Raw genomic sequence first — 24,984 nt, forward strand, 5'->3', positions numbered from 1 at the left:
AAAAACAATGAAGACGTTGATGGTTATCAGTACATAACGAAACGCGCCATCTATTGAATGAGCCTGGAAACACACGTCGGCGCAACGCCGTAATAACATCCCGCTTGTGTTTGTGTATCAGCAGGCCATCTCTTCGCCAAGCTCCTTCAAGACGTTGCCTTAGCCTCCCCCCCTCTTAACCCATCTCCCCTCCTCCTTCAACTGCTTCTTCGCTCATTTTCCAGAAGGTTCGAGCAGTGAACCCCAGCCAGTCGACGACAGTCGTCGTCGCATCGTTGACGCGTATCCCTGCAGAATCGCGGTGCTTGCCTTCCATCTCTCTCTCTCTGCGGTCTCCTGAGGAGACACTGCGGAGACAGGGCCATCGAGAGAGAAAGGGTAAGGGGGGAAGGACAGATCGGGACACACGGACCAAAACTTGAGGAAAGGGAAAGAGAAGAAGCTTCGCTCCCCGCACGGGTTCCCCTTCGCTGTCACGGCGCTGTCTCTGCGGTTTTGCCCCGGACAGTAACGGCTCCTACGTGGCATCGCGACAGCAGGGTACAGTCTGGCGTAAGCGTCGCCCTTAAGCCACGCAGAGACAGCGCTGTGTGGGGGAACGTAGCGCCAGCCAGGGCATAGCGGCTACGCCAGCACAGGCTGCTTCGGCCACCGGTGTCCCCTGGACTCGCTGACGACGGCGACGTCTGGTTCTCAAGTTCGGTCGGGCCAAATTAGGCTCCACCGGCGGGGGAGGAAAGGAGCCCGCCGGGCGAGACTCGGACGCGACCGCTATTCTTAGAGCTCTCGCCGCGAGAGTGGGAGGGGGGGTACGACGCGAGCGCGCTGCTGTTGTCGTCACTGCAGCGCCGCCTGCACGGTCTGCACTGGTGGCAGGGAAAAGCCGACGCGGCACGACGCCTCGGGACAAGCGTTAACTATACGCGCGCGCGAGCTCAAAAAACGCTGTTCAATCGGTGCTCACGCCGGATCTCCGCTCGGCTTCTCATCGGCAGCGGGAGGAGTTGTTGCGTCGTCCAAGTGCACGACAGGGACTCCCTTGGCCTTGCGATCGGACGCAGCAGGTGAGAGGACTCACTCCATGTGTCTCGGCTTTTGAGTCCGGGTTCGAGGTTGCGCTGCCCCCGCCCTCATCGATGAAGGCGTTTCCTTTTCACTGACAGATGCGGAGTTCAAAGCTGCCGCGACTCTACTTTCTCGTGACTCGATCTGTTACGGCACTGTCGGTTGGTGGCGAGTTGTGAAGGCTGCAACGTAGGCTCCTTATAGGGAAGTTCCAAAGTGTAACGTGCCGCTGTGGCCAAGTGGTCCGGAGGAATTCAGGGTCAGATTCAGGAACAAGTTAGTTAGTAATGACGGCTAACGATCAGCCGAAATGCTTGTGCTATCCAATCACGATTAACCATCGTGACTCCTGTCAGGGCTCCCGCCATCCACGCACCGACCCTACCCAGGAATACTGTTATTTTTACGGCCTCTCTTTCTTGTGAGTAGGGATAGTTTGGCTATGAATAGGGCATTTGTCATAATGTAGGAAGTGTAAAGATTTATTTTTGTTTTCTAAGCGGCGGCTAGCAAGTATGGAGGCTTAACGACTAATAATTCAGACTGTACAGCATATACTACGTAAAGAAAAGTCTATTTAGGTCTTCGTTTTTCTTTAACGCCGGGGTGGTCTCTAAAGCCGACGTCACAAAGTGCACTCGTTATGAAAGCGGATTCAGAGCGCGCAAGCACCTTCGACGGGTGGCGTGTATACCGTTCCTTAAATATATGCAAACAAACAGGGCGTCTCCCGCGCACTAACACCGCGCATAATGCTCGCGCTTGTCTGCGACGCTTACTTTCCAAAAGAGTTATTCTGGCAACTTGTCTTCTGGAAAACGAAAGCATGAGTGGTTTATGGTAACCAAGGATCAAGAAGCAAATCCAGTTTTTTATCTGTATATTTTTTTTGCTCTCTCTGCGATGACTGTTTCTTTAGAAATATCATAGCCTTCTTGTTGCTTTTTTTTTTGCCTTGTCTTAAATGACATCAGTTCTTAGTTTCCACTCCCTAATCGCTTGTACATGTTGCTGTCAGTGTCCGATTCCCGTTGAAATAAGGCTCTTTATGATCACCTGATCGTGACAATCTTTTCTGTGCGTCATGATAAAACCTATTCTTGCCGAGAAGTAGCCGACAAGCGAATTATTTTGCATGTTGAGTCAAAAATGGCGTGACACCTGGTTTCAGATGGCTGCTTGCACTAGTCCACAAGCAGAAAATGGCACTGGAATTTCAAGTGCACATGTTTCCACATTGGGCAGCTCGCCTATCTAGGCCTTCTTTCGGAATTTTCACAAGAGAGCAGTTCTGGTGAAATTACAGACTCTTTGGGCTCCCATCTTGTTTTATTTTAGCTTCGTTACTTACAGCTTAAGTGACAAACTGTCGCCATTTTCATGTCAATGAACCTCCGTGCCTATGGACGTAATAAGGGGGTAAAACTGGATACTTCGTTCTGCCGCTACATTCTCTTTTGCTCGCACACATCTCTGGAATCTGCCGACACCTTAACTCCACATCTTTCGTAAAAACTAAAATTTTTTTATATAGTGTACAAAAATTGATGCACTTTATAACTACAAAATAAAGAAAGCTTTACACTGCCCTGCTGACACCTGCTGCTCTCCGAAAAGCGAGACACAACTTAAGATACCGCCCACGACGGGAAGAATTTTTGGCTGCCGTGCTGCCGAAGCCGTCTAGTTTTAGCATGAGCTCACCGATCTTAAATTACACTTTGAAACCTGAGCTTGCATGAACAAAGCAGCCGCTTTGCATTCGGGTGCCAGCATGCATTGCAACTGGAAGGGAACGACGCAGTACAATGTGGGGCTAACAATTGACAGCTTTAACATGTGCGGTATGTTGAAATCGGCTGGGATGATCCATTATAACTGTCAGTTGTTAGTGCAGAGGTTTGGTACATCGTTTCGTTCACTTTCTAAGTACGTATATTTTCTCTTCCGAACCCAAGAGTGCAACAAGACTCGTCTGAGATGAAACGCTATCTGAAACTTCGAGCACTTCTTCGGTGTTTGAACGTAGTAGGCTTGAGTGGCGGCCTATGCTGGGACAATACCTGTTTCTCTTATATTGTCTTTTTTATGAGAGATTGTTTTCAATCCGCTGCGCTTTATTCTCTTTATTTTTTTTTCACCGTTCGCCCCTCTTATTCGTTCGCTTTCCTAAGCCCCCTCTTCCCAACAGAGTTTTGCCTGCTTACTAACCTCTACGTCTTCCTTTTCCTATACTTCTTTCTCATTTGTGACGTAATGAAAGTGAACTTCAATTATGAGATTTTGTTTGCGACACTAATGAACGTCGTCGTGCCTTATTATGTTTTTTTTTATTAGCCTCGGTTTCTCTGACTCGAGCTAGCAGAAAATTTGCGAAGATGTGTTCGCGTATTTCTTGCTGTCATTTCTGACGAACTCCTAGATTAGCCATCATAGAACAAAAATGCGCCGCTCAGTGTGTAAGCAATCCATGGTTAGTCATGTGCAGCCAAATTAACTGTACTGTGCACCGTAAATTTTATTGCACAGGAAACGCTGGCAGTCTCTGCGCAGACAGGCAATGGACACGAATGGGTCTTGCGTCTCTGTCCGTTGTGAGTCATGCACAGGTGCTACATCAACGTGCACTTTTTATCTGGTGAACTCATGAAATAAAAGCTTATCCTATGTGTTCAAGCCCGTGTGTCAAGTTTCATTTGCACGTTAGGCACGGGAAGAATAGCTAGAATATAAAGTAACTAGTAATTAAATTTCTTGACCTGTAGCTCATCCTACAGTGCTAGAATTTAATAAAAAGTATCGCAGATTGCAGTTCACCAAAAATCTATGACATAACACTCAGATTCATCTCGAAATAAAGAGAAAGATAACTTCGAACTTTGGTTCAAAGAGATAAAGTTACGTTCAATATAGCTCATCTGATGAATATTTCATGCTGTTTTAATCGCGTGCCTTATGACGCTCTAGGTTGTGCTCCCTCGTCTCTTTAAAATAATAATTAAAAAATCGTTCAGACTTACGATACCAGAGCGGGCTACAGTACATCGTACACAATTCTGGAGAAACGTATTCTAGAGCGGGAAAGGGTTTATGAACGCAATTTTTTCATATATTGTAAGATTACACTGTGACAATCAATATATGCGCAGATCTCCTGTCAGCAGGCGTGCATTTTTTTGTTGCTATTAACTTTTCTGCTACCCTAAAAAGCGTTCCCCATTGGTTTTCTATGGCAGTCTTAACTGCTCGATGCGGACGATGAAAAAACTTTAAAAGAAAGATTTTGCTACGCGTAGGAAGAATGGACCATTACTTTCAATATTTCCATAACAGTACCTTACAGTTTTTCAATATTCGAAAATTTTGTCCGAGAATATTGTTGAACATGTTTGTGCAAAACGCAGTTATTCGAAAAAAAATCCACAGTTTTACCTTAACTTACGGGAATAAGTGAGGGAACAGCTATGGTCTCGTTGCAGCATTTGTATTACTACAACCCGTGATCTTCATTGCGTGCAGCCCGTTTTATCGTTGCGTACGTCTGCCAAGACAAATCCAGCCGGCTTCCAAGCCAAGCCTGCTGTCGCGATCCAACGCCACGCCACTGGCAAGGGCGGAAGACCGTGCAACGACCCGGCAAAGGAGGCTCTCCAGGCTGTTCGCAGGCAGAGTAGTGGCGCAGAAAATAGCGCCCAGGGGGACGCGGCTTATCGCGGGATGAGGCACTCTGCACTGAGGTTGGAGTTGTGCTTGGGAGCGGAGGTTGGCAGAGCCTGCCAGCTTCGCAGTGAAGATAAAAGGCCAGTTAGGAAGAAGGACACTTTCGAGTGGAAAGGCAGAGTGACGTTAAATGGCATCCCTTGAAGTCATCTCGGCCTCGAGCTCCAGTTGGACTCAGTAACAATGACATACGCACGAAGGAATTCCGGGGCTGCGAGCGCTGCCGCCGCCATGTGTAGGTCGTGAAGAAAACCAGCGTTTGTAAATAGCGCAGAGGAGCAGGAAACGGTTGCGCAAGCCGCTGTCAAGTATGTTAGTGTTTCAATGTTGTCATTGCTTGCTTCATACTGTCGCATAGCTCATCCAGCCCTACTTACACCTCTCTTACATCCCCCTCCTTTTTTGTGTGATTTTTTTTAATGCGATAGCGTTAAAGACCTTGTTCATCAGAAAACCCTGCGTCGACGTTGTCGGCGTTGTGAGTGAAAAACCATGGGCATGACTCTGGCAGGTGGTCCTCAGAGAGCAACCTAGGAGGGAGGTGGGCCACCTAGGTCACGTGACCTTGCGGCGTCATATCAACCTGTCCACCGGGTAATGAGCAAACTGCCCACCGTGGCAGGTGGCAGTTAAATTAATGACTGGTCGCTCGGGAAGAACATTCTGGGCCGCACAAGGCCCACCGCTGGGAGCACGTGTCATCGCAGGGCATTGGCGCAGCATCGCTTAACCGCTGCACCAATGAGCCAGGAGGGGTATGAAGACTCCCACGAATCTATGAATGTTGATAATGACCTTCTGCATATATGTAAATTAACCCATTACGCTACCGCGTCATACTGTTAACGCGGAGCCTAAGTTACCCCTAATTTTTTTTTTATTTACGGTCATGCTGCTAATAATGAGCATGAATTTTTTGCAAATGATTACGCTGCATTACTAAAAATGAAACGTTATCAGTTTATTCTCGAACCATTTTGTTCATTTTGCAAAATAATTAGCATTTCTCTGCACATACTTTTGCCACCAACCGAGATGTTGAAGATACCCCCTCCAGTAGGTCTCTGTTCTAGTCTTGTAAAGACCATGACGCACTGCTACACGGATCGCCTTTGGTGTCCCCTATTCTAGACCTCGCATTTTGCCCTTCGAATGTCGCAACTGATGGAAGTTCGAAGCAGCCAGATTAAGGCTATAAGGCGGGTGCGGAAAGACTCCCCATCCCACCCTGGGCCACCGCGGTGGCCGAGTGGTTATGGCGCTCGGCTGCTGGCCGCGGCCGCGGCGGTCGAATTTCGATGGAGGCGAAGTTCTAGAGACCCGTGTACTGTGCGATGTCAGTGCACGTTAAAGAACCCCAGGTGGTCGAAATTTCCGGAGCCCTTCACTACGGCGTCTCTCATAGCCTGAGTCGCTTTGGGACGTTAAACCCCCATAAACCAAAGCATCCCATCCTGCCTGTTTTCTTCCGTGTCAAGCGAACAGTGTGAGAGCACGCATAACCTTTGTACAAGATTCCTTTTCCTGGTGGTCGTTTATCGCGCAATGCGCGACGGAGATACTGCAGTGTTTTAACATATTGACGTGCAGAATTTATTTTTTGTCCAGGTTCACATAAATCAACCGAAATCAGACTTCCCCCGTTCCAAAAGACTGTGCCAATTACTTAAACTGTTGAACGCACAGTTTCCGCATTTTTTTTTAGGCGCAGAGTTTAAGTGGTGCTGTTGCATTCTTTACCTTCTCGTTGCACCATTTCACAAATGGTGAGCTAAGCGTTCACCACTTATGACAACTGCGCCCGCTTGTGTGATCCTTCACATGCGCGCCGTCGAACAAAAACTATTTCTGGCAAGCCAAGCATACAGAGGCTTCCGCATTCAGGAAGAACGCAGCACAATGCCCACGTTGGGTGACTTTCTTCACTATTGCGTTACGCGCCTTTCTGCTTTAAAAACGTCAGCTAGGCGACCACTCACCCTTGCAAGGGTGCTTCTTATCAGAACACAAAGGCCACGCAGAAAAGCTGCACAAATGGATTTCCACCGACTACCTATAGAAGCCACATATTTAAACTAGGCTATCTTGTTCTCCTTCCTATACTACGTCTTTCTCTTCTTCGTCTGGCTCTTCTTCCAAGCATAACAAGGATAACAAATGGATAACCTAGCTTCCTGTCTATGGGATCATGCAGGCAGTGTACGCTCGTAAAGGGATGGGTGGTCTTTATTCTTATCCAAGGGACTGCAGTACGCTCGCCAAAAGTGTTCCCGCGAAAGTTTGGCGTGGAAGCTCTTGAATGTATGCGTACAATAAAAAAAAGGAGAGTTGAGAAGGGAGGCGTAGATGAGTACCGTATTTACTTGCATAATAGGCACACCTTTTTATTCGAGAGAATTTCTGAACATTTCAGCCGTGCGTTCATTACACGGGGTAAAATAGTCAGAAAAAAAATTTTTGAAGCGGTAAAAACGGGACAGAAACTAGGCTTGTAGAATAAACATGTCATCTGCAGCGACTCACATTTTGAATGAAACAAAACAAACTTTTGTGCGTGGTTCCGCGATGGAGAACTTAGCAGCCTTTATCCTAAACCCGCACGCATAAGTCGCATAGCGGCCCATAATGTTGTTCAAAGAGAGCTCAGGTTGATTTCGCTGCAGCACAACTTGCAGCATTAAAGGGACCATGAAATGGCATTTGCTGATGCTAGGAAAAGCGCACGAGCGACCTGTATTTCGTCATTCGTCACCACATCGCGATAAAACCTAATTAAGCGAAGCTAGCTTAATTAACACCGAAGATAGCGATTAGAAATAGGGCTACTCCTCTTCCTCCTCAACTCATGCAGGCGTGGTTAGTGATGGGGGTAGGCAGCTCCGCTCGGTTGGTAAGATATGGCGACCTAAAGCATTAACCCGCCCGTGTATATTTGCGTGAGGATGCTGTAATACAATGAACTGCACACACGGTGATGAAAACTTCCATCTAGGCGGAGACGGTACTAGTCTTGAAACGAGCAACTGTTTCTTACGCGCCAGCTGTAAATTAACGGCGAGGGAATGCACTGTAATCATTCTACATGGACGCATCTGCGTGTTGTCTCCACAAAAATTCAGTCGCCGCTGCCGGGAAGTGAACCCTTCAACCTGTTATCGGGAAAGAAACGCCTTAGCCCGCTATGGTAAAGATACATCGCAAGAAAGTACACGCGAGCACATGTGCCAGCATCTCGAACTGTTGCCTAAATGCTTTTCGATCATATGTGATCAATAAAACAAATTTCAAGTACCCACAAATGTAGCTGAAATGCATACTGACTTAGAGATTCCAGCGCGGACCGCTACAGGAGCACAAGATGCATATATAGCCCAACCTGGATATATCGAACCCGGATATTTCGAATTATTGGCTATAACGAACACGCATATTATCCCCTTGAAAATGCTGTTTAAAAGTAAACTGCTACTTTGCAGGTCGTTTTATATATCGAACGGCGCGCCGCGCCCCTGTAAATGGCGCTTCTCCTGAGTTATTCGATCAGTTTCCGCGCATGGAGTCTGGTTGGCTTCGCAACCTTGGGCACCTTCTGGTAGTGCTAGCGCTGTGAAGCCGTGTGACGAGGTGAATGTGGGGTGTGCTTGAGGGTGGCCCTCGGTCTCTCGCACTCAATTTCCACGCTACATCGCTGTCATGCGGTGAAGCCGTTCTAACTGTAAGAAGGGGGCAGACTCTTGGTCAAGCATTTATCTGCACTTTGGTCTGCCCCTTAGACAACTGTAACTGCGTTGTCTGAGTAGGATACTTAGACTTTGACTTTGACTAAATAAATAAAGTCTATGGCGGCCCTTGCGTGGCACGTTCCGCCGCCGAAGGCGTTGAGGAAGCAAACTGTGCCGTTAATTTTGATGAGCGATTATTCTCTTTATAATGTACTTGTAACACGATTAGACAACTGATGATAGGCAGTGGCCACTTTCAAATCACTGACCGCAGCGGCTTCGATGCGAAGCAAGTTAGGCCTAGCAACACGTATAGAGAGCGGTGCGCTGCTAGCACGCCAGCGGGCGGCACGTCGCTGCATGAAGCGCTTCACTAGAGTGGGTGCAATGTATTCTGGCTTGAAGTTTACAAATAAGTCTATCTATTGCCATTTCTTATAAGTAGAAATTATCGGTATATCGAACTATTTCGCGGCCCCCTCCAAGTACGATATATCCGGATGCGACTGTAACTTATAAGTATTGAGGTGATCCTATGCGCTTACAACGTGTTAGCATATTGTCGCCACGCAGCCAGGATAATCACATATCTTGCCAGAAGTCCTTGATGCAGATGCGTCGAGCTCGTGAGCAGGTTGAGTCCGACAGGCGTAGATACGGCGCCCATATGAGGTAATTAGTAATTCATTTACTCTTTAAAATAGCATCTGCGAGTCTGTGTGGAGTGAGACTGTATTCGGCGTCTTAGTACAGCTGAAACAAACTGAGCTATAACAACATTATTTAGGCAAGCTTAAGTTAAAAACAAGGTCCTGGTGTGCAGCAGAAAATATTATGTAGATAGAACGCGCCAAGCTATTTTCATTTGCACAACTGCAGTAAACGTTTACTGAGCACAATATTAGCGAACAATATATTTCATCGCCGTATTTGAATGCAGCCTGGAATTAGATTTATGCTAATAGGTCCTCAGTGGTTATGATCCTAATGTTACGCGATAGAACCTCGGCCGTAGCGGCAGGATTTGGATGAAGGCGAAATGCAAAAGCGTGCGTGTGCTGCGCGACGTCAGTGCAAGTTAAAGAACCTCAGGTGGTCGAAATTATCCGGAGCCCTCGACTACGGCACTTCTTTCTATCTTTCTTCTTTCACTCCTACATTCATCTTTCAGGCACGATGCAGGCGTCCACTGAGACTGCGGCAATTACCGCACGTTTCCTTTCCTCATAAAGCGTTTGCATTTGCATTGTTTCTAGGTCTGAGCGCGTGAATTACACAACTGACCGTTAAATCCCAAACAAATCACCCTCAATGAAAAGAAATCAGGTTTATTCGCCGATGTCCAGCACCGTAAGCTTGCATACAGCCTGTGCACTAGCCTTCGCCGAGCATGACCATACGACTCACCTCCAAGCTATTCAACTCCTGTTTCTCGTTGGCATCCCCTGTGTCTATCTATTCTCTGCTTTGTTCTTGTTTTTTGCAAGACAATTACATAAGACAGCCCGCCGCCTTGTTATCTAAGTCATGCGTGCTTGCCGCCGCCTTGTTCCGTGGTAGCTCCATTGTGCAAAATGTTCTGGCGGCGTCTTCGTCGTTATGGATGTGCGCACAAGGAGCTCCGTAAGGCTTGCCGATCCCAGGCGCGATATCGCGGGAGGAAGCCGCGAGTTGCGGAAAGAAGCGGACACGGAGGCGACTTGGAAAGCAGCCAGTGCGGTCCGGTTTCCGCACGGGAGGCCGCCTTCCGGCAGCAGCGCCACCGTGCTCAGCAGTTGTACGCAACGCACGCTCGCATGTCTAGTGCGCAGCCCAAGCGCTTCAACGGAGCGTTCATTACATTCACTACATTTATCTGGCAGCTACAGTTACATACATCAGCAGTCCATACTACAGCGAAATGAGATTCGATTAAATTTTCCCCATAACAAAGTACCCCGTTATAACGAAGTTGTTCGCTATAACGATCCAATATAAAGAAGTTCGTTACCCTTTCAGGGTACCCCCAGCGGGGGGTATGTGTTTCACAGATTCCCAATGCACTTTCACTACGCAGTAGTCGCATTCAAATCAACCTTCACGTCAAAGATCAGTTCTGGTGTGTACACGTTGCAGCGTTTTTTTTTCTTTTCTTACGCCAATAACTGTACAAGGGAGTGTCTCTCGGGTAAACTGCGCTGGCATTAGCATTGGCGAGTGTGCCCTGCGCGGTCACTTCATTGAGATGAGCGTGGCTCATGACTGCAATGAACTGGTCACTCTTACGGGCCTTATGAAGGGAGCGGGGCATGAGTGCGACGTACAATTTTTTTTTTTGCCACTTCCTCACCCCAAAAGGAGGAGGAAAGCATAGGAGACACTTTAATTCCCACATTTTTATTCAGTCTTTTAGCAGCCGGCATACACTCAAAATTTGAATTTTTCTTTAGCCTTCTTTACCTGGAAAACTATACACTAAAGTAGTAAATCTACAGACGCATTACGATAGTATATGCCCACACTCCAAGATGGGTTTGAACGGTGCCGCTCCCGTACTACTTTGTTTGCATCAGAACAGACTGCAATAGTCAATTTGCGAATCGTTATGCCAGCTTAACCCCGATATTGCCCGAACACATAAAAGTGGAAAGGTAGTTTTCGGAGCGGTAATGCACGCGCAATTCTTCCGTTTTGTGGCGTAGAAGGTGTATTCGTAGTTTCTCTTACGTCACCACGCGCTCCTCACAATCGCCAGTGTGGTTAATCGGCATTTCGTGCTTGTCTGATTTCGGGGCGAGGGACTCCATTAGTCCGGTTAGGTGCACAGTGGAGAAACCAACTTAAAGAAACACTGAATACAACTCCATTGAAATTTTTGCTCCTAGCAACAATCGATTCTTGGGCTCTTTACGTTTATGCTGATGTTTGATAGACAGGTAAAGACGAATTGATTGACGCGAAAATTGGTTTTCAAATTAAAACTTGTTTTTTACCGCCACTTCGCCCCTGAAGTCAATAATGAAGAGGACTCCGTGAATGAATGTTTAGCCTAGCCTTAGAGATCCGCGTTTGCGTTGTATTTACGTCATCTCTATTGCTTGCGAGAATGGCCGGTGGCGGCGACACCTCTGCTTCATTTCTCTTTCGTTATAAAAGCACCGTTTTAAGTTAAATCAGTCTCTTTGTCGCAGAACGCGGTGATTCACGGATACAGCCCAACTTCAGTGCCCCCTTTAACAATTAGGAAAGCAGTCCTTTTTGTTCAAGGCCACACATAGTTGTTTTAAGGAAGCGGGCACCCTGACTTTGCATACGAATGGCTCTGTGAACTTGAAGGGCTCAGTTATGAGCACCGAGACACGTGGGTCGAGGCTCGTATGACGGGCGAGGGCAGTGCCATGGGTCACGGTATTTATTGCGCGTCGTTGGCATGCGTTCAAGCTGAGGCCGATCTGGACGCCTTGAGCAGACACACAAGCGAGGGGCATTGTTCGCACGCCTACGCGAAGCCCGGTAGGCTTGTTCGTTTCACGAGTGATCGCGGAGTCTTCGTCTCGTCACGTGTCTCCTGCGGGAGCAAACCCTTGCCACCGAAAATGGGTGGCCGCGTAATCTCTGCTCTTGGAATACGCATTGCATCTCCGCTCCTCTGAGAAAGAGCGAGAGAAAGTAAGAGAAAATAAAAGAGGTTGGCTAGCTGAAAGTTTGGAAATTGTTTTTGTTTTTTGGGGGTGGAATGAAATGCCACAGTACCTGTCTCACATATCGGCTGACACCTGAACCGCGCCGTAAGGGAAGGAAGAAGGGAGGGAGTGAAAGAAGAAAGGAAGAAAGAGGTGCCGTAGTGGAGGGCTCCGGAATAATTTCGGCCACCTGGGGATCTTTAAAGTGCACTGACATCACACAGCACACGGGTGCCTTAGCGTTTCGCTTCCATCGAAACGCAGCCGCCGCGATCGGGTTCGAACCCGGGAACTCCGGATCAGTAGCCGAGCGCCCTAACCACTGAGCCACCGCGGCGATATTAGCTTTGGGATTAATTAGCTAAGTTTTGTTTGGTTTCTTGGTTTGGTTTATATGGGTTTAACGTCCCAAAGCGACTCAGGCTATGAGTGACGCCGTAGTGAAGGGCTCCGGAAATTTCGACCACCTGGTGTTCGTTAACGTGCACTGACATCGCACAGTACACGGGCCTCTATAATTTTGCCTCCATCGAAATTCGACTGCCGCGGCCGGGATTGAACCCGCGTCTTTCGGGCCAGCAGCCGAGCGCCATAACCACTCAGCCACCGCGGCGGCTCTTTAGCTAAGTTTAGGATTAGCTAATCAGCTGCTTGGCATGCATGGTACCCTATTAATTATTTGCTTGAACTAGTGACGGATGTATATTTTCTTTTTGTGCCAGGTTTGATAACTGAACCAATTAGTGCAAAATATTTCGAGTCCAGTTATCTTGGACATCGCTTTTAAATGTGAGGCAACTGTGGAATATTTAATATGCTGTTATGAATATGTTGACGAAATTTGTCTAACCTTCCGATGCGTAGCAAAATCTTGTTTTTAAAGTTCGTCCTGCGCTCGATGTTTATACATAAGACTACCATAAAAAACGAATGAGGCGCGTTTTTCACAATAAATAGCAATAAAACAACAAGCGTCTCATGAGAGCATCTGAGGAGATATTGATTGTTATGTTCCAATCTTATGATATGCGAAAATAGTGCGTTCATAAACAATTCCACGCGGAACAAAAATGATCTTGTCCAGAATTTATGGGTGTATATATTCCATACATTCGGGACCTTTGCGGGTGAGCTGGTCGGTGAGCTGAAGTCGGTGAGGTGATCCGTCGGGCTAGTAACTTTGTAAACAGTCACTTAATTGCGTTACTTAGCTTCATTGCTTGCTAGTTGTAGTCAACACCCTTCGGCAGTCACGCTCAGTTGGCTGCAAAAACTGAAAATGTGGATAAACTGACTGCATCAGATTGATAGCTACAAAATAACGAACGTGGAAAGCAGAGAGAGTTATTTTTCGCCTTACATGAATGTAATGGGTTTTGTCGTATCTCGAAAGCTTTGAAAAGTGTTCAGTTAGGTAGCGACGATTTTACTTTTATATAAAATGTCTCACCCTCGTCAGCACGAATGAAGTTATCGGAGTCTTCATTACCTTCATCGCAAAGGTTACCCTTCCTCTCACCTACCTTCAAATCAGATGCGAAGAAAACGTGCGCCTAGGATTGCTACGGTATGCATGGTAAGGGCGATTCCAAATCGGCGAAGGCGGACTGCAGGATACCAGCTGACCGATCCGGGCCACGTTAAAGATCCGTCCCGACCGATATGAGTGTAGAAGTGCAGAAGATATATCAGCCTGCTTTATAGAGTTCTTTGTGTTATTTTGCGCTAGTGCTCATTTTTCAATTCCGACAAGTGGTTCCAATTTGCATTTTGTTTATTAAATTTTTTTATTTGTTTTGATTCATGTTTTAAACAAACTGCACGGGTAGTCGTGCAGCCTATTTGCGTCTCAGAAAACAATTCTACTCGCAGATCGCAGATGAAGCAGTTCTGAATGTTGCTCTTGAATTTGTGCGCATGCGTATTTGCGCGCAGTCTTATCATTCTTATGCATTGAAAAATTATCGAAATTAGCTAAATTTAGTTATGATTTTAAAAAATGTGGTTCTTAATAAACACCCGAGAGTTTTCTTTTTTTTAATTTCTACAGCAAACGGGCTATTAGTGATGAAATGCCGAAAGCTCATAAGCTTTATGCGACGTTTTCAATGCGAGGGCATTACAGAGTAAAAGGGTGAGCGATGTAGCCGAGCAAGGCTAACTGATGAAACGCATTCCTAGTGGTGAGTTATCCAATGCTAACCTAACTTGTCTTTTGACAGGATTGGTATTATTTTGTTTACGAAGTTATACAATGGCGAACGCCTTTGAGAGCGTCGGCAAGTTCGAAGGCGATTTGAACAGTTGGTGGGGCATGCATTGCCCATAGAGAGTCGTATACAACAAAAAAATCACGCTGGAAGGTTAGCCTATTCTTCCACCATGATAAAGAGGATCCAGTTGGGAAGCCATATACATTCAACTGCCATGCTTATCACTCGCTTTTCCCAATATTTTGATCAATCTTTCTGTGGAATTTAAACTGGAATGAAGAAGCAGGAATGACGTAAAGGTTTAATCAGACAAGAACCTCCTCGTATTGTTTTTTTACTCTCTCTCTCTCCTAGGCTCTTTTTTTTTTGGCAGTGCCTTCTTTGACGTAAAGCAAGACTTCATAAATCTTCCAAATTAATAATAAAAAAGATTAAGGTGTGACAGGCAGCTTGGAACGCGATATTAGCACTTCATGAAGAGCACGACCACGAGCGGTTTTCAGCCCTGACATGAATCGATGCTCTATCGATGTACACGGGAGTCGATAAATACAAGCAGTCTCGCAATAAAGCATATTTCTGCCCTGGCAACGTATTTCAAAAGAGCTCGCAAAAAGGGAGAAAAATATACGGCCGTAGTATTCGGTGAGGCCCATTGAATGCTGAAAGTCGCAAAAATATTACACCAATCACTGCTCAGGAGACCAGACGCGCCTACTGGAGCGTGGCTAGCAGTTGTCCTTTCATATTTGTAGCACTATCTTCTTTTTTTTTATTCATCGCCTTTGCTAATTCGATGCTGTTAGGCTAATCATCGCAGTGTAGTAGAAAAAAGAAAAATATAAAGAACAGTACAGTTAATATAGTCACAAGAAGAAGAAATTGGCCCAGAGCTAGCCCCCATTCCTTTCTTCTGTTTCAGCATCCCTCCTCTGCGTACCTTTCTCCGTTTTTCCCTTCATTCTCAGATTGTTTATCCGTCGGCGCGGCATAGCAAAATAGGAAGCGGCGCTCCAGCCTCCACTCCGCATCCGCAGAGAGCGATGCGGAGTGAAGCGCACGCCGAGGATGTGGAGGGAGTGGGGAGGGGGGAGGGGCGAGGAATGTTTTACATCTCTGCCTGCTGGCCGCCTGACCGACCGACCGAGCAAGCAGCCAGCCGCGGCCAGCGCGGAATTCCGTACGCGCGCGTCCCGCTGCGAACAACACCTTCTCTCTTTTTCTTCTCCCCTGCTTCGCATACACATTCACATAACTGCTCACTTTCTCTCTCCTCCCTCTTCTCACCTTCCCGCCACGCTCTCGCAGTAGGAAGAGGCAGGAGCCGAAGCAGCGCGGCGGGAAGCGCGTCTGTAAGCGGGGAACGGAAGTGACGACATCTCGGAGAGCAGGAGCAGCGGCTTCACGATGGCAGACCGGCGCGGCAGTCGCGTGGTGGCCTCCTCGCGGGCTGACGACGACGAGGACGCAATGGAGCGCGAGTTGGCCGAGGACGCCGTCTGGAAGCGCATCCAGCAGAACACCTTCACCCGATGGGCCAACGAGCACCTCAAGACGGTGAACAAGACCATCGCCTCCCTGGAGACGGATCTGGCCGATGGACTGCGGCTCATCTCGCTCATCGAGGTGCTCTCGGGAAAGCAGCTGCCCAAGCACAACAAGCGGCCGACGTTCCGCTCGCAGAAGCTCGAGAACGTGTGCGTCGCGCTCAAGTTCCTCACCAATGCCGAGGGCATCAAGCTGGTCAACATCGGTGAGTTCCGGTTGCTTGCTTTCCTGGCACGAGTTTAGGGAGCGCGCGCGTCCATCTGCGGCCACGCCTCTTTCTCGTCGCTCTTGGTGTGTGAAGGTAGCGGGTTCGAATCGGTCCGGCTGCATGCGCGTGGTACCACGCCCCTTTTCAGGCCCTCTTTCTTGGTGGTCAAAAGTGACGAGTTGGATCGGTGCGCTCCAATGCTGCTACGTGCTTGTGTGTGAGTGTGTGCCTAGAGTATGTCGTCGATGGTTTCCCTGCTTGAAACAACGCAATTTAATTCCTGACCAGAGCGACCTGATCGATATAACACTGCCCGGAGAAATGGTTTAAAAGGCGATCCTTAGCGTTCAATTTCCTCTCGACTTAAGAGTTCCTTTTGAAAACTTCAATCACAGTGTCGTTGCGTAAGGGGTGGAATAAAATAAGCAATGTTTTTACTACGACTGAAAGGTCTTTAATGTGAGGCAAGTTTGAAAATAATTTTTCAAGGAGTGGGCTAGTAATCTTTCCCGGAAAAACGCTGGTGACCAACTGATAAGCGCGCCTGAATTTGAATGTTGTCCGTCGTTGACGCCTGACAACAGAAAAAGTAGAAGGCTAAGAAGGCCGTGACATGGGAGATCGATTAGCGTAACACCTGGGAAGCGGGTGACTGATGCGACGCAACATGCTTGTCCAACAAGCGTTGCGTGCTACGGAAAGATCAGTAAAAAAAAAAAATGTTGAAGTTGGCAAAGGTTGACATTTCGGCTTTCCCGTGCACTTGACTATGGGCAAACACGAACCCCACTTACGGCACGCATGCGCTAATACTGTACTGCTAAACAGCGACACAGACATGACTTGTCCGTTGTATCCGCGACTATTACGAGCTGCACGCTGACAACCGAACAGCTGCGCCTAAATGAGGCGGTGCGTATAAATGAGCCGACCGGAGAAATGAAGTCACGATCTTGGGCTGCCGGGGTTGCATGGGCGGGGTCGCGCGCTTGAAAAGCCCGCGCTTTCCCGTGGCGCACGTGCATTGCGCTCCGTCCAACTTTGACGCGCTATCAGGGGATTGCCCAGTTTCACAACACGGCCGCGAGATATACTTCAAGATGGTCGTATTTCGCCTAAACAGAGTAATGCGTTTCGCGACGGCGGGGCAAATTTTAGACCGTGACTTGACCTTCCGCTGCGCTTTCGACGTTCTTTGTACTAATCTTCACGCTGTTGAAAAATAAATTATTTTGGAAGTTGTTACTGGTATCTAACTGCGTTGTAGGTAGTAAGTGGAGTGTAACTCCATTACTAGCATGTGGCAGTTCTGATACACTGAGCGAATCCGTTTTATATCCATTCTAGGTCCTTTCAGGTCTGTCTTTTACTATGTACTGTCGGGGACAAAAGTGCCCAGGACACGCGATCGACATCAAAAGCATATAGCTTTGTTATCAGCCGGCGGTTGCAGATTACGCTCGTGGAGATGAAACTAGGCCTTCGACTCTATAATGTGTGATAGTGTAATCAGCCGAAGAATAGCGCACTTCGCACGTATAAGCCAATTTCATCAGTCGCGCGTCCTGGAGAATTTTGTCTCCAGTAGAATAGTACATAGGTCTATTAGGGTCTGTCTATGCTTTATATAGGCTCCCCGTCAGTTTGGCTCCAATTTATTTAATTTATATCCTCACCGGAGCGCGCCCCAAAGCCCCAATCAACATTAGCACCTTGTCAGGTATTGCTTCCGTTACACGCTCAGAGATAATGCGATAAGTTTTAGCGATATATCATAGAGTTAAAGGTAGCCAGAGAAGTATGAATTCGGTGCTGCATGATTCGTTCGTGATCACTTTTAGATCACGGAGATGCATTTTGAGATGTAGAAGTGAAGGGATGCTCTAAGCCCGAACAAGTCCAGTCTGTCGACACAAGGGTGTGAGGCTGTCGCAACATTCCCAGCGGGGAAGGTGGGAACCAGCTGGTCGTATCCACAGGTGGTTCGGATGCCTGCAACACATACGTGCTGATCATGCTCTTGCAGCGGCGTGGACGCAGAGATAGCAGGTGGCTCGAGACTGCATGCGTTACGTCAGCGATGCGGCTTTATTCATGAGTCAGCGAGCCATTTGAATTCCTGTTACTTTCTCGCAACACACGTTCGGAACGTGTAGCAACATACCACAAGGTAGTACTTAATCCTTTCATAACTATGCTGAGACGTTGTCTGTTCATATACCGCCGAGTCACCATAGCTCGACTGTAGTGGGTGCTTGTCACTGAACCTTCCGACTATACTTTGATGTTAAATCACGCTGTTTGATTGTGAATTGAGTTTGCTATCGCTAAGTCTTCGTTCAGCTGTCTTTCGCAACACGAATCGAGAAAAGAGGAGGGAGAGAGAGAGAGAGCACACTTTCACACTGTTGGATTGTGGCACGCTCTAGAGGCGTTGGAGCGTATTTCGTCATCGGTCGCATATAACTTATTGTTCACGCCACTGTAGAAGGGAGTTCCCCCACACAGCGGGGGGTTTCGTACGGCTCGGCGCGGTTTCTAGCAGAGGTAGTTGCGTGCAGTGTACTCGCCTGCTCCTATGCGTGGCAGGTACGGGCACGATGTCTCACTTCGGCGCTCCACACTTCTACCATTCATGGATCACGCACAAACACTGCACGCAACAGCGTACGTTTCACTATTTATGGCGTGCGAAAAAGTAACTCGACAGTTTCGCAACTTGTCGATCAAATAGTCAGGTTGGAAGGTTGGACTCGGTTCGCTTCTATCGGTTGCCTCACGGAACCCAGCAAAGCCTCGGCACAGTCAACGTTTAATTTTTTGTTTTAGTTCATTTCAACATACGGAACGCTCAAATGCTGTCGATGAAAGGGATGTTACCCAACAGAGACCGTAAAAGGACTTGTCTGAGCGAGGTTTCAGCGCAGAGGGTCATCGAAAGTTTATTCAAGGCGCATATAGTTTATGGATTTCGACCTCGTTTCGCAACATCCCGTATATCTTGGCAAATATCGCGTTTGCCGGTGACTGACGTCATGTGTAGCGTTGTCGGTAAGTAGGGTTAACATAACGTTTCAGAATACTGTTGCTGCCTTATCGAACCTCTGATCGCCACTGCCAGCTCTTGGACGCAAATATCGGTTACCATTAGTTACCATTTGTTAGTAGCGCAGCTGCAGTGTTCATCTGCGGCGTTCTAGCTTACGTCTTACGACGAGGCGATGCCCAATGCAGTCAAGAAAAATTCTATTAACACCCGCGTGCGAGCCACATGCGAAATTTAGATTATCTCTCGTGCGATCCGGGAATCCAAGCTTCCTTGAAGCATTCCTTAGCAAAATTAAGCTCTGACTGAGTATTTTTTTACTTTAGGCCAACACAGTCAGAATACTGTCCTTGACCTGAGCATTATGATCTCATTTTTCTCCTGCCCGACCCTCACATCATTACGAAGTCGGTACAGCTTCGTATTGTTCTTCTAGCTGTTATTTCCCTTAAACTTCTTAGTCTGAAGCTGTTTAACATGCACAGACGTATTCGTACTTGTATATCTTCTCCCTTTTCAATTTATTTCAGCGCGACGTGCAGCTTGAAAGTTACAGAAACTGTCCAGCCTAAGCTAGCTGTAACATGTATTGCTCAGCCTTTTCGCGTTCATTTGCTTTTTTCTTCAAAGCGCCTATTTCACCTGCTATTCGTTCCTTAAGTTTCTACCTATTCTATGACGGTAATAAGTGAACTATCAAAAATCTTTCATTTCAAGACAGGAGATAAGCTCTCGACATAGACTGAAGCACACTCAGCAATACACACCTGACAGCAAGTGTATGAAAAAATTAACTACCGCAGAGTGCGTAAAGCTTTTTATATACGCTCTAAGCACGAATACGCCTATACGGGATTAAGAAGGGGAGTAAGTTTTCCCCTAGCGAGTGCGCTAGAGGGCAGCTTACTCCCCTTCTTACTCCTTTCTGTATAGAGCGTAGGACACAGACCATGCGAAGGGGTTTGAAATCGTTAGTTTCCCTCGAGAATGACAGTTTTTCCGAGTACCTTCAGCTTCTTTGAGCCCCTTGCCATTCGAATGCGAAAATAGCCCTCTGGGCGGATCCTGCCTGTGCAAGGGTTCCAAGTCCTTCCAGTCGTTGCTGACGCCTTCTTATCGGTAGCCCCGTGGTTATTTCAACCAGCGTAACCCGAAAATGGTGTCCGCGAGTCAAGGCAGCGTGCCAACACACACGTTATTATCACTTCGTCGACACTCCACTCCGAGATTGGCCGTCACCTCGTGATAACGTCTGAAGCCGTGCTCGAGCTCTAGGTAGCTACGGCCTCCGCTGCGCTGCTGCAGATAAGCAAAACGGCTGCTCGTGTAACAGTGCCAAGAAAGGCAGTCAACGAAAAAAATAAACAGTTTGAAGTTGAGCTGTACTGGCGTCGCGCGGGAATATGGGGCAGAGTTTGAGATAACGGTAAGGTGTGTACTACGCCCATGTTCGTAGCCGGAACACGCATCGTCACTGTCGGCATTAGTATCGCTGCGCACCAGCCGTGTTCGTACGCGCGCTTTTTTTATCTCTTTATTCGCCCTCCTCTCTTCCGCCCCCCACGTTTATGTCATCCGCTCAAACCGTCGTCTCGTCCATGCGGGACTGTCTCGACAGCATAGCGGGTAAAGGTGAAAACACTTGGATGTGCGACGGCTCACGAATGTGCTCGGTATATATTTAAGCTGAGCTTTAGCAGCGTAGCTTCACAACGCGAATATAAAACTTTGTATTCCGGTGGTACATCTGTCACTTGCGAAGCGGTGGATATGCACGTTTTTTTTTTCTTTCATTTATAGAAAGAACAGGAGAAAGAATATTATCTTCAGTGCTTCGATTAAGTGCGTGGCAGTGGTCGATTTCTGTCGATACTCAATGGGGAAAAAAAAAACGATGAACGGCGTAACCAATGAAGTTTCATTCATTCATTCACTCATTCGTTCATTCGCTCGCTCACTTTTAAGAGCGCACGTTAAACCCCTAGCCCTGTAAATGAGACCCATCATACTTCAAAAGGGAGGATTGTTGGGCCAGTTGGTTCATGATTCAAGACTGAAAACGGCGCGAAAAACGGGACAAGATAGAGAGAAGCAACACACACAGTACCGGTGCTGTGTGACGGTGCTGTGTGTGTTAATTCTATCTTGTCCCGTTTTTCGCGCCGTTTTCAGTCTTGAACCATCATACTTATCTGCCTCGTTCTCATTGTAGTTGTTCAGAGGAGATAGCAGGGCCCTCAAAGGTCTCAAAGCTTCCACGACTTCAAGGAGCACTTAACCCCAGGTTTTCAGGGCGGGCCCAACCGTGACGCTCGAACTGAGAGCGTCCCTCGCGCGCTGGGCTCAACCTTGGCCGACTGAGGAGCATGTGTCAGGAGGGTGGATGCGAGTGCAAATATCCCTCGAGAAGCCATCTCCGCTTGTCTGCCTTTTGCAGTGCAAGGTCAGGGACCCGCACAAAGGGAGAAACCAAGTATTCATACCTGCGCATATCCCAGAGCACACCTTGTGCGGCTTCTGATAAACCGTACGTGTACCATATTTTTAGGAGAGTTTAACGCCTGGAAAGGCCGAGTATCTCGCCAGAGGCCGCTTATAACGTTTGAAAAAAAAATGAGGGGGGGGGGGGTGTTACAACTGGTTCCCGGAGGTACCAGCAGTCAAATCCAATGAAATGAATGCTCTACTGCTCGGTAATTGCTGCGTTTTTTTTTTGTATTTTCATATCCCATGCAACGTTTAATTAAAGGAACGTTAAATTCAGCGTTTGACCCGCCAAGCTGGCTCAGTGGTTAGTGCACTTGGCAGCTGAGCCCCAGGACGAGGGTCCAATCCAGAGCGCGGCGGCCGCGTTTCGGTGGAGGCGTAACGCAAGATGCCCGTGTACTGTGCGCTGTCAGTGCACGTTTAATAACCCTACGTGGTGGAAATTAGTCTGGAGCCCTCCACTATACGGCGTCCCTCATAGCTCATGTCACTTTCGGACGTCAATCCCCCTATATGCAATACCATACCGTACCATGCTGCACCACACCATACCATATACCTTACCATACCATACCATACCATACCATACCATACCATATTCAAATTCAGCGAGTGGCGGAGGGACACGTCATGGTAAATTAGTGTTCACAAAAAACTCTACCCTCCTGTGCTCTACGCGCTCCTCTGGACTTCTAGGTAAACAAACTTGAATCCAGGTAGGGAACCGGAGTACAGGTATCTGAAGACGAGGATGTCAGAGGAGGATATGGAGGAGGATGCGCACATTGGTGATAAGGAGGACATCTCACCCTGATAAGAATGTCTGTAGCCACTTACTCTAGCTGGGGGCAGCAGAAGGTTAGGTGGGGGGATGAGATTAAGAAGTTTGCAGGCAAATGGTGGATGCAGCTGGCAAAGGACAGGGTTAATTGGAGAGACATGGGAGAGGCCTTTGCCCTGCAGTGGGTGTAGTCAGGCAGATTATTATGATAATGACTTACTAAATGGTCCAGTGGTTAATGCGCTCGGCTGCTGACCCGAAAGACGCGGGTTCGATCCCGGCCGCGGTGGTCGAATTTCGATGGAGGCGAAATTCTGTGCGATGTCCGTGCATATTAAAGAACCCCAGTTGGTCGAAATTTCCGGAGCCCTTCACTACGGCGTCCCTCATAACCTGAGTCGCTTTGGTACGTTAAACCCCATAAACCATAAACCATTCTGCTGACCTCGCTGGCTTTCTCTTGAAACTTGAAACATGTTTTTTTGAGGGCAGGCAGGGCGAGCTTGCTCTTCATGCTAGAGATTTATCAACAGCTAGCCCTCGGCGTCTTCCGAGTCCTGTGGTGGCTGTTCGAGCTGCGTTCGGCACCGGCCACTGGAGAGCGCGAATTTCCGCCGTGTTCTGCGGCCGTCGCCTTCGGGATCGTAGCAGCGGCGAGTCGGGTGTCAGGACGTGGAGGAAGTCGGATGCTTCTCACTCCATGGGAACCGTTATGCTTTTCCGCGTTTTCCCACACTGCCAGAGCAAGCGACATGTTCTGGCAGCGTAGCATAACGACGGCAGCACGCCATTGCGATATACAGGGTGATCTTTTTTTTTTTGTAACCTTTACAGAATTTCATTTACCTCACGATAAATGCCGGTACTTCAGTGTCGTATGTTACGTATCTATTGCAGGCTGAAGGTTCAAAATGCGGCGCGCAGCCACAATGTATTCCCTTCGCTGCGGGTACAGTGCTATACCATATCCCTTTCTCGGCCTAATGTATGTACTCGTAATGCTGACCCGTGTCGTCATCGGGGATTTCTATGTATCCCTTCCTGTCTGTTTATAAGTAACCTGCCTATGGTTATTTTACCATACTGTCCACGATCGTGGACCCCGGTACACAGAGTTTTATGACCGTACGCTACGAAGCGCACACAATTTCCCTAAGCACCCGTAGTTACACCGCGGAAAGCACGAGTACGAACGGAGGTCGCCAACTTTGACACGCCCTTTCACCCCTGTAGTTTCGGTGCCCCGCGAACGCATACAGGATAGGTCTGAGATTCATTTTAGCCTCATTCCGTACGCGCATTCGGGACTCATTTTCACCCCTCCCTTTCCTCTCTATCCGTATCTGAATAATTCTGCAAGAGCTGGCTTATTTTTTTTTTTTCTCGCAAATGTGCCGCTCCTCGCACTTTAGTAAAAAAAACATCCCGTCAGCCTCGCGATTCAGACTCAGAGGCTGGTATGCGCACGCAGCGCAGTCTGAACGGCGATCGCTACGTCAACCCGACGCGCCGAGCAACGCGGTATGCGGCAGCAGCAGCGTCACGGCAAGAGCTGCGCGTTCGCGTTTGACTCATCCGCGAACAGAGCGGACGCGAAACCCACGCCTGAGTATTGTAAGCGCTTGGCGCGCTCGCTAAGCTCGTCCTTCGCCGCTCTAGGGACGGATCACCATGCCTGCCGTTTTTTTTTTTTATCTGGCTGCGGCCAGAGCTTTAAAGCAAAACAAAGCTCCAGGGCCACTCACTCACCGTCGGCGGCGTCCAGCGGAACTGTCTGGGTCGCCCGCGATAGAAAGAAAAAAAAAAGAAACAAGGAAACGCGCCGTGGCGAAACGAACGAAAGAAGAGAAAGACAACGCACGATGAAAGAGAGAAAGCGGCCGGCGCTGTTGAGGGCGATGGATTTGGTTTTTGATTTCGCTCGCCTAGCTGCCTAAGCTTGTAGTTGCTGCCCTTGGGTTCGTCGCGTTTGGCAGGTACGTACGTACGGTCAGGAGCCGCACCCCTGTGGGGACTATTAATGAAGCGTTTGCTTGGGTTTATATACACGCGTGGTTAACGCGTGCTTATAATTCCTGCATCAGCGGCTCGCTGATAGCTCACCGGGTTCTGCGCGCGTGTGCACATGTATTTAGGTCATGTTGGAAACAAGCACGGAGAGAAGATTGGTTTATCCCGGGCTGCTTTCCATACACGGTCTCGCGCCAACTTGCCCAACGTCAAGCTGCCGTCAAGAGATTTACATGCCTGTCAAGATACATCGGCAAGTTCTTCTCTTGCCTGTGTTTCTTGGATATATGTTTAAGGGAAAACTGCGGGCATTCTGCGGACATAATTCTGCTGGCGCTGTAACACAACGCCTTTTTAGAAAGCATCCCCCCGCCGCGGTGGCTCAGTGGTTAGGGCACTCGGCTACTGATCCGGAGTTCCCGGGTTCGAACCCGACCGCGGCGGCTGCGTTTTTATGGAGGCAAAACGCTAAGGCGCCCGTGTGCTGTGCGATGTCAGTGCACATTAAAGATCTCCAGGTGG

General features: G+C 48.1%; 1 protein-coding gene across 2 annotated transcripts in view; it reads left to right on the forward strand.

Moving 5' to 3' along the window:
* Positions 1-850: 850 nt before the first annotated feature.
* cher (filamin A protein cher) overlaps positions 851-24,984 on the forward strand; it is a 103,357-nt gene continuing 79,223 nt past the window's right edge. Inside the window, exons 1-2 of one of the 2 annotated variants that reach the window (XM_077631673.1) lie at positions 851-1,064; positions 15,691-16,135. In XM_077631673.1, coding sequence (XP_077487799.1) covers positions 15,790-16,135 — 346 coding nt within the window. In that variant the 5' untranslated portion in view covers positions 851-1,064; positions 15,691-15,789. The remainder of the gene's footprint in view (positions 1,065-15,690; positions 16,136-24,984) is intronic. The other variant, XM_077631674.1, reaches the window with a different exon arrangement.

The sequence above is a fragment of the Amblyomma americanum genome, chromosome 7, assembly GCF_052857255.1.
Source record: "Amblyomma americanum isolate KBUSLIRL-KWMA chromosome 7, ASM5285725v1, whole genome shotgun sequence".
NCBI lineage: Eukaryota > Metazoa > Arthropoda > Arachnida > Ixodida > Ixodidae > Amblyomma > Amblyomma americanum.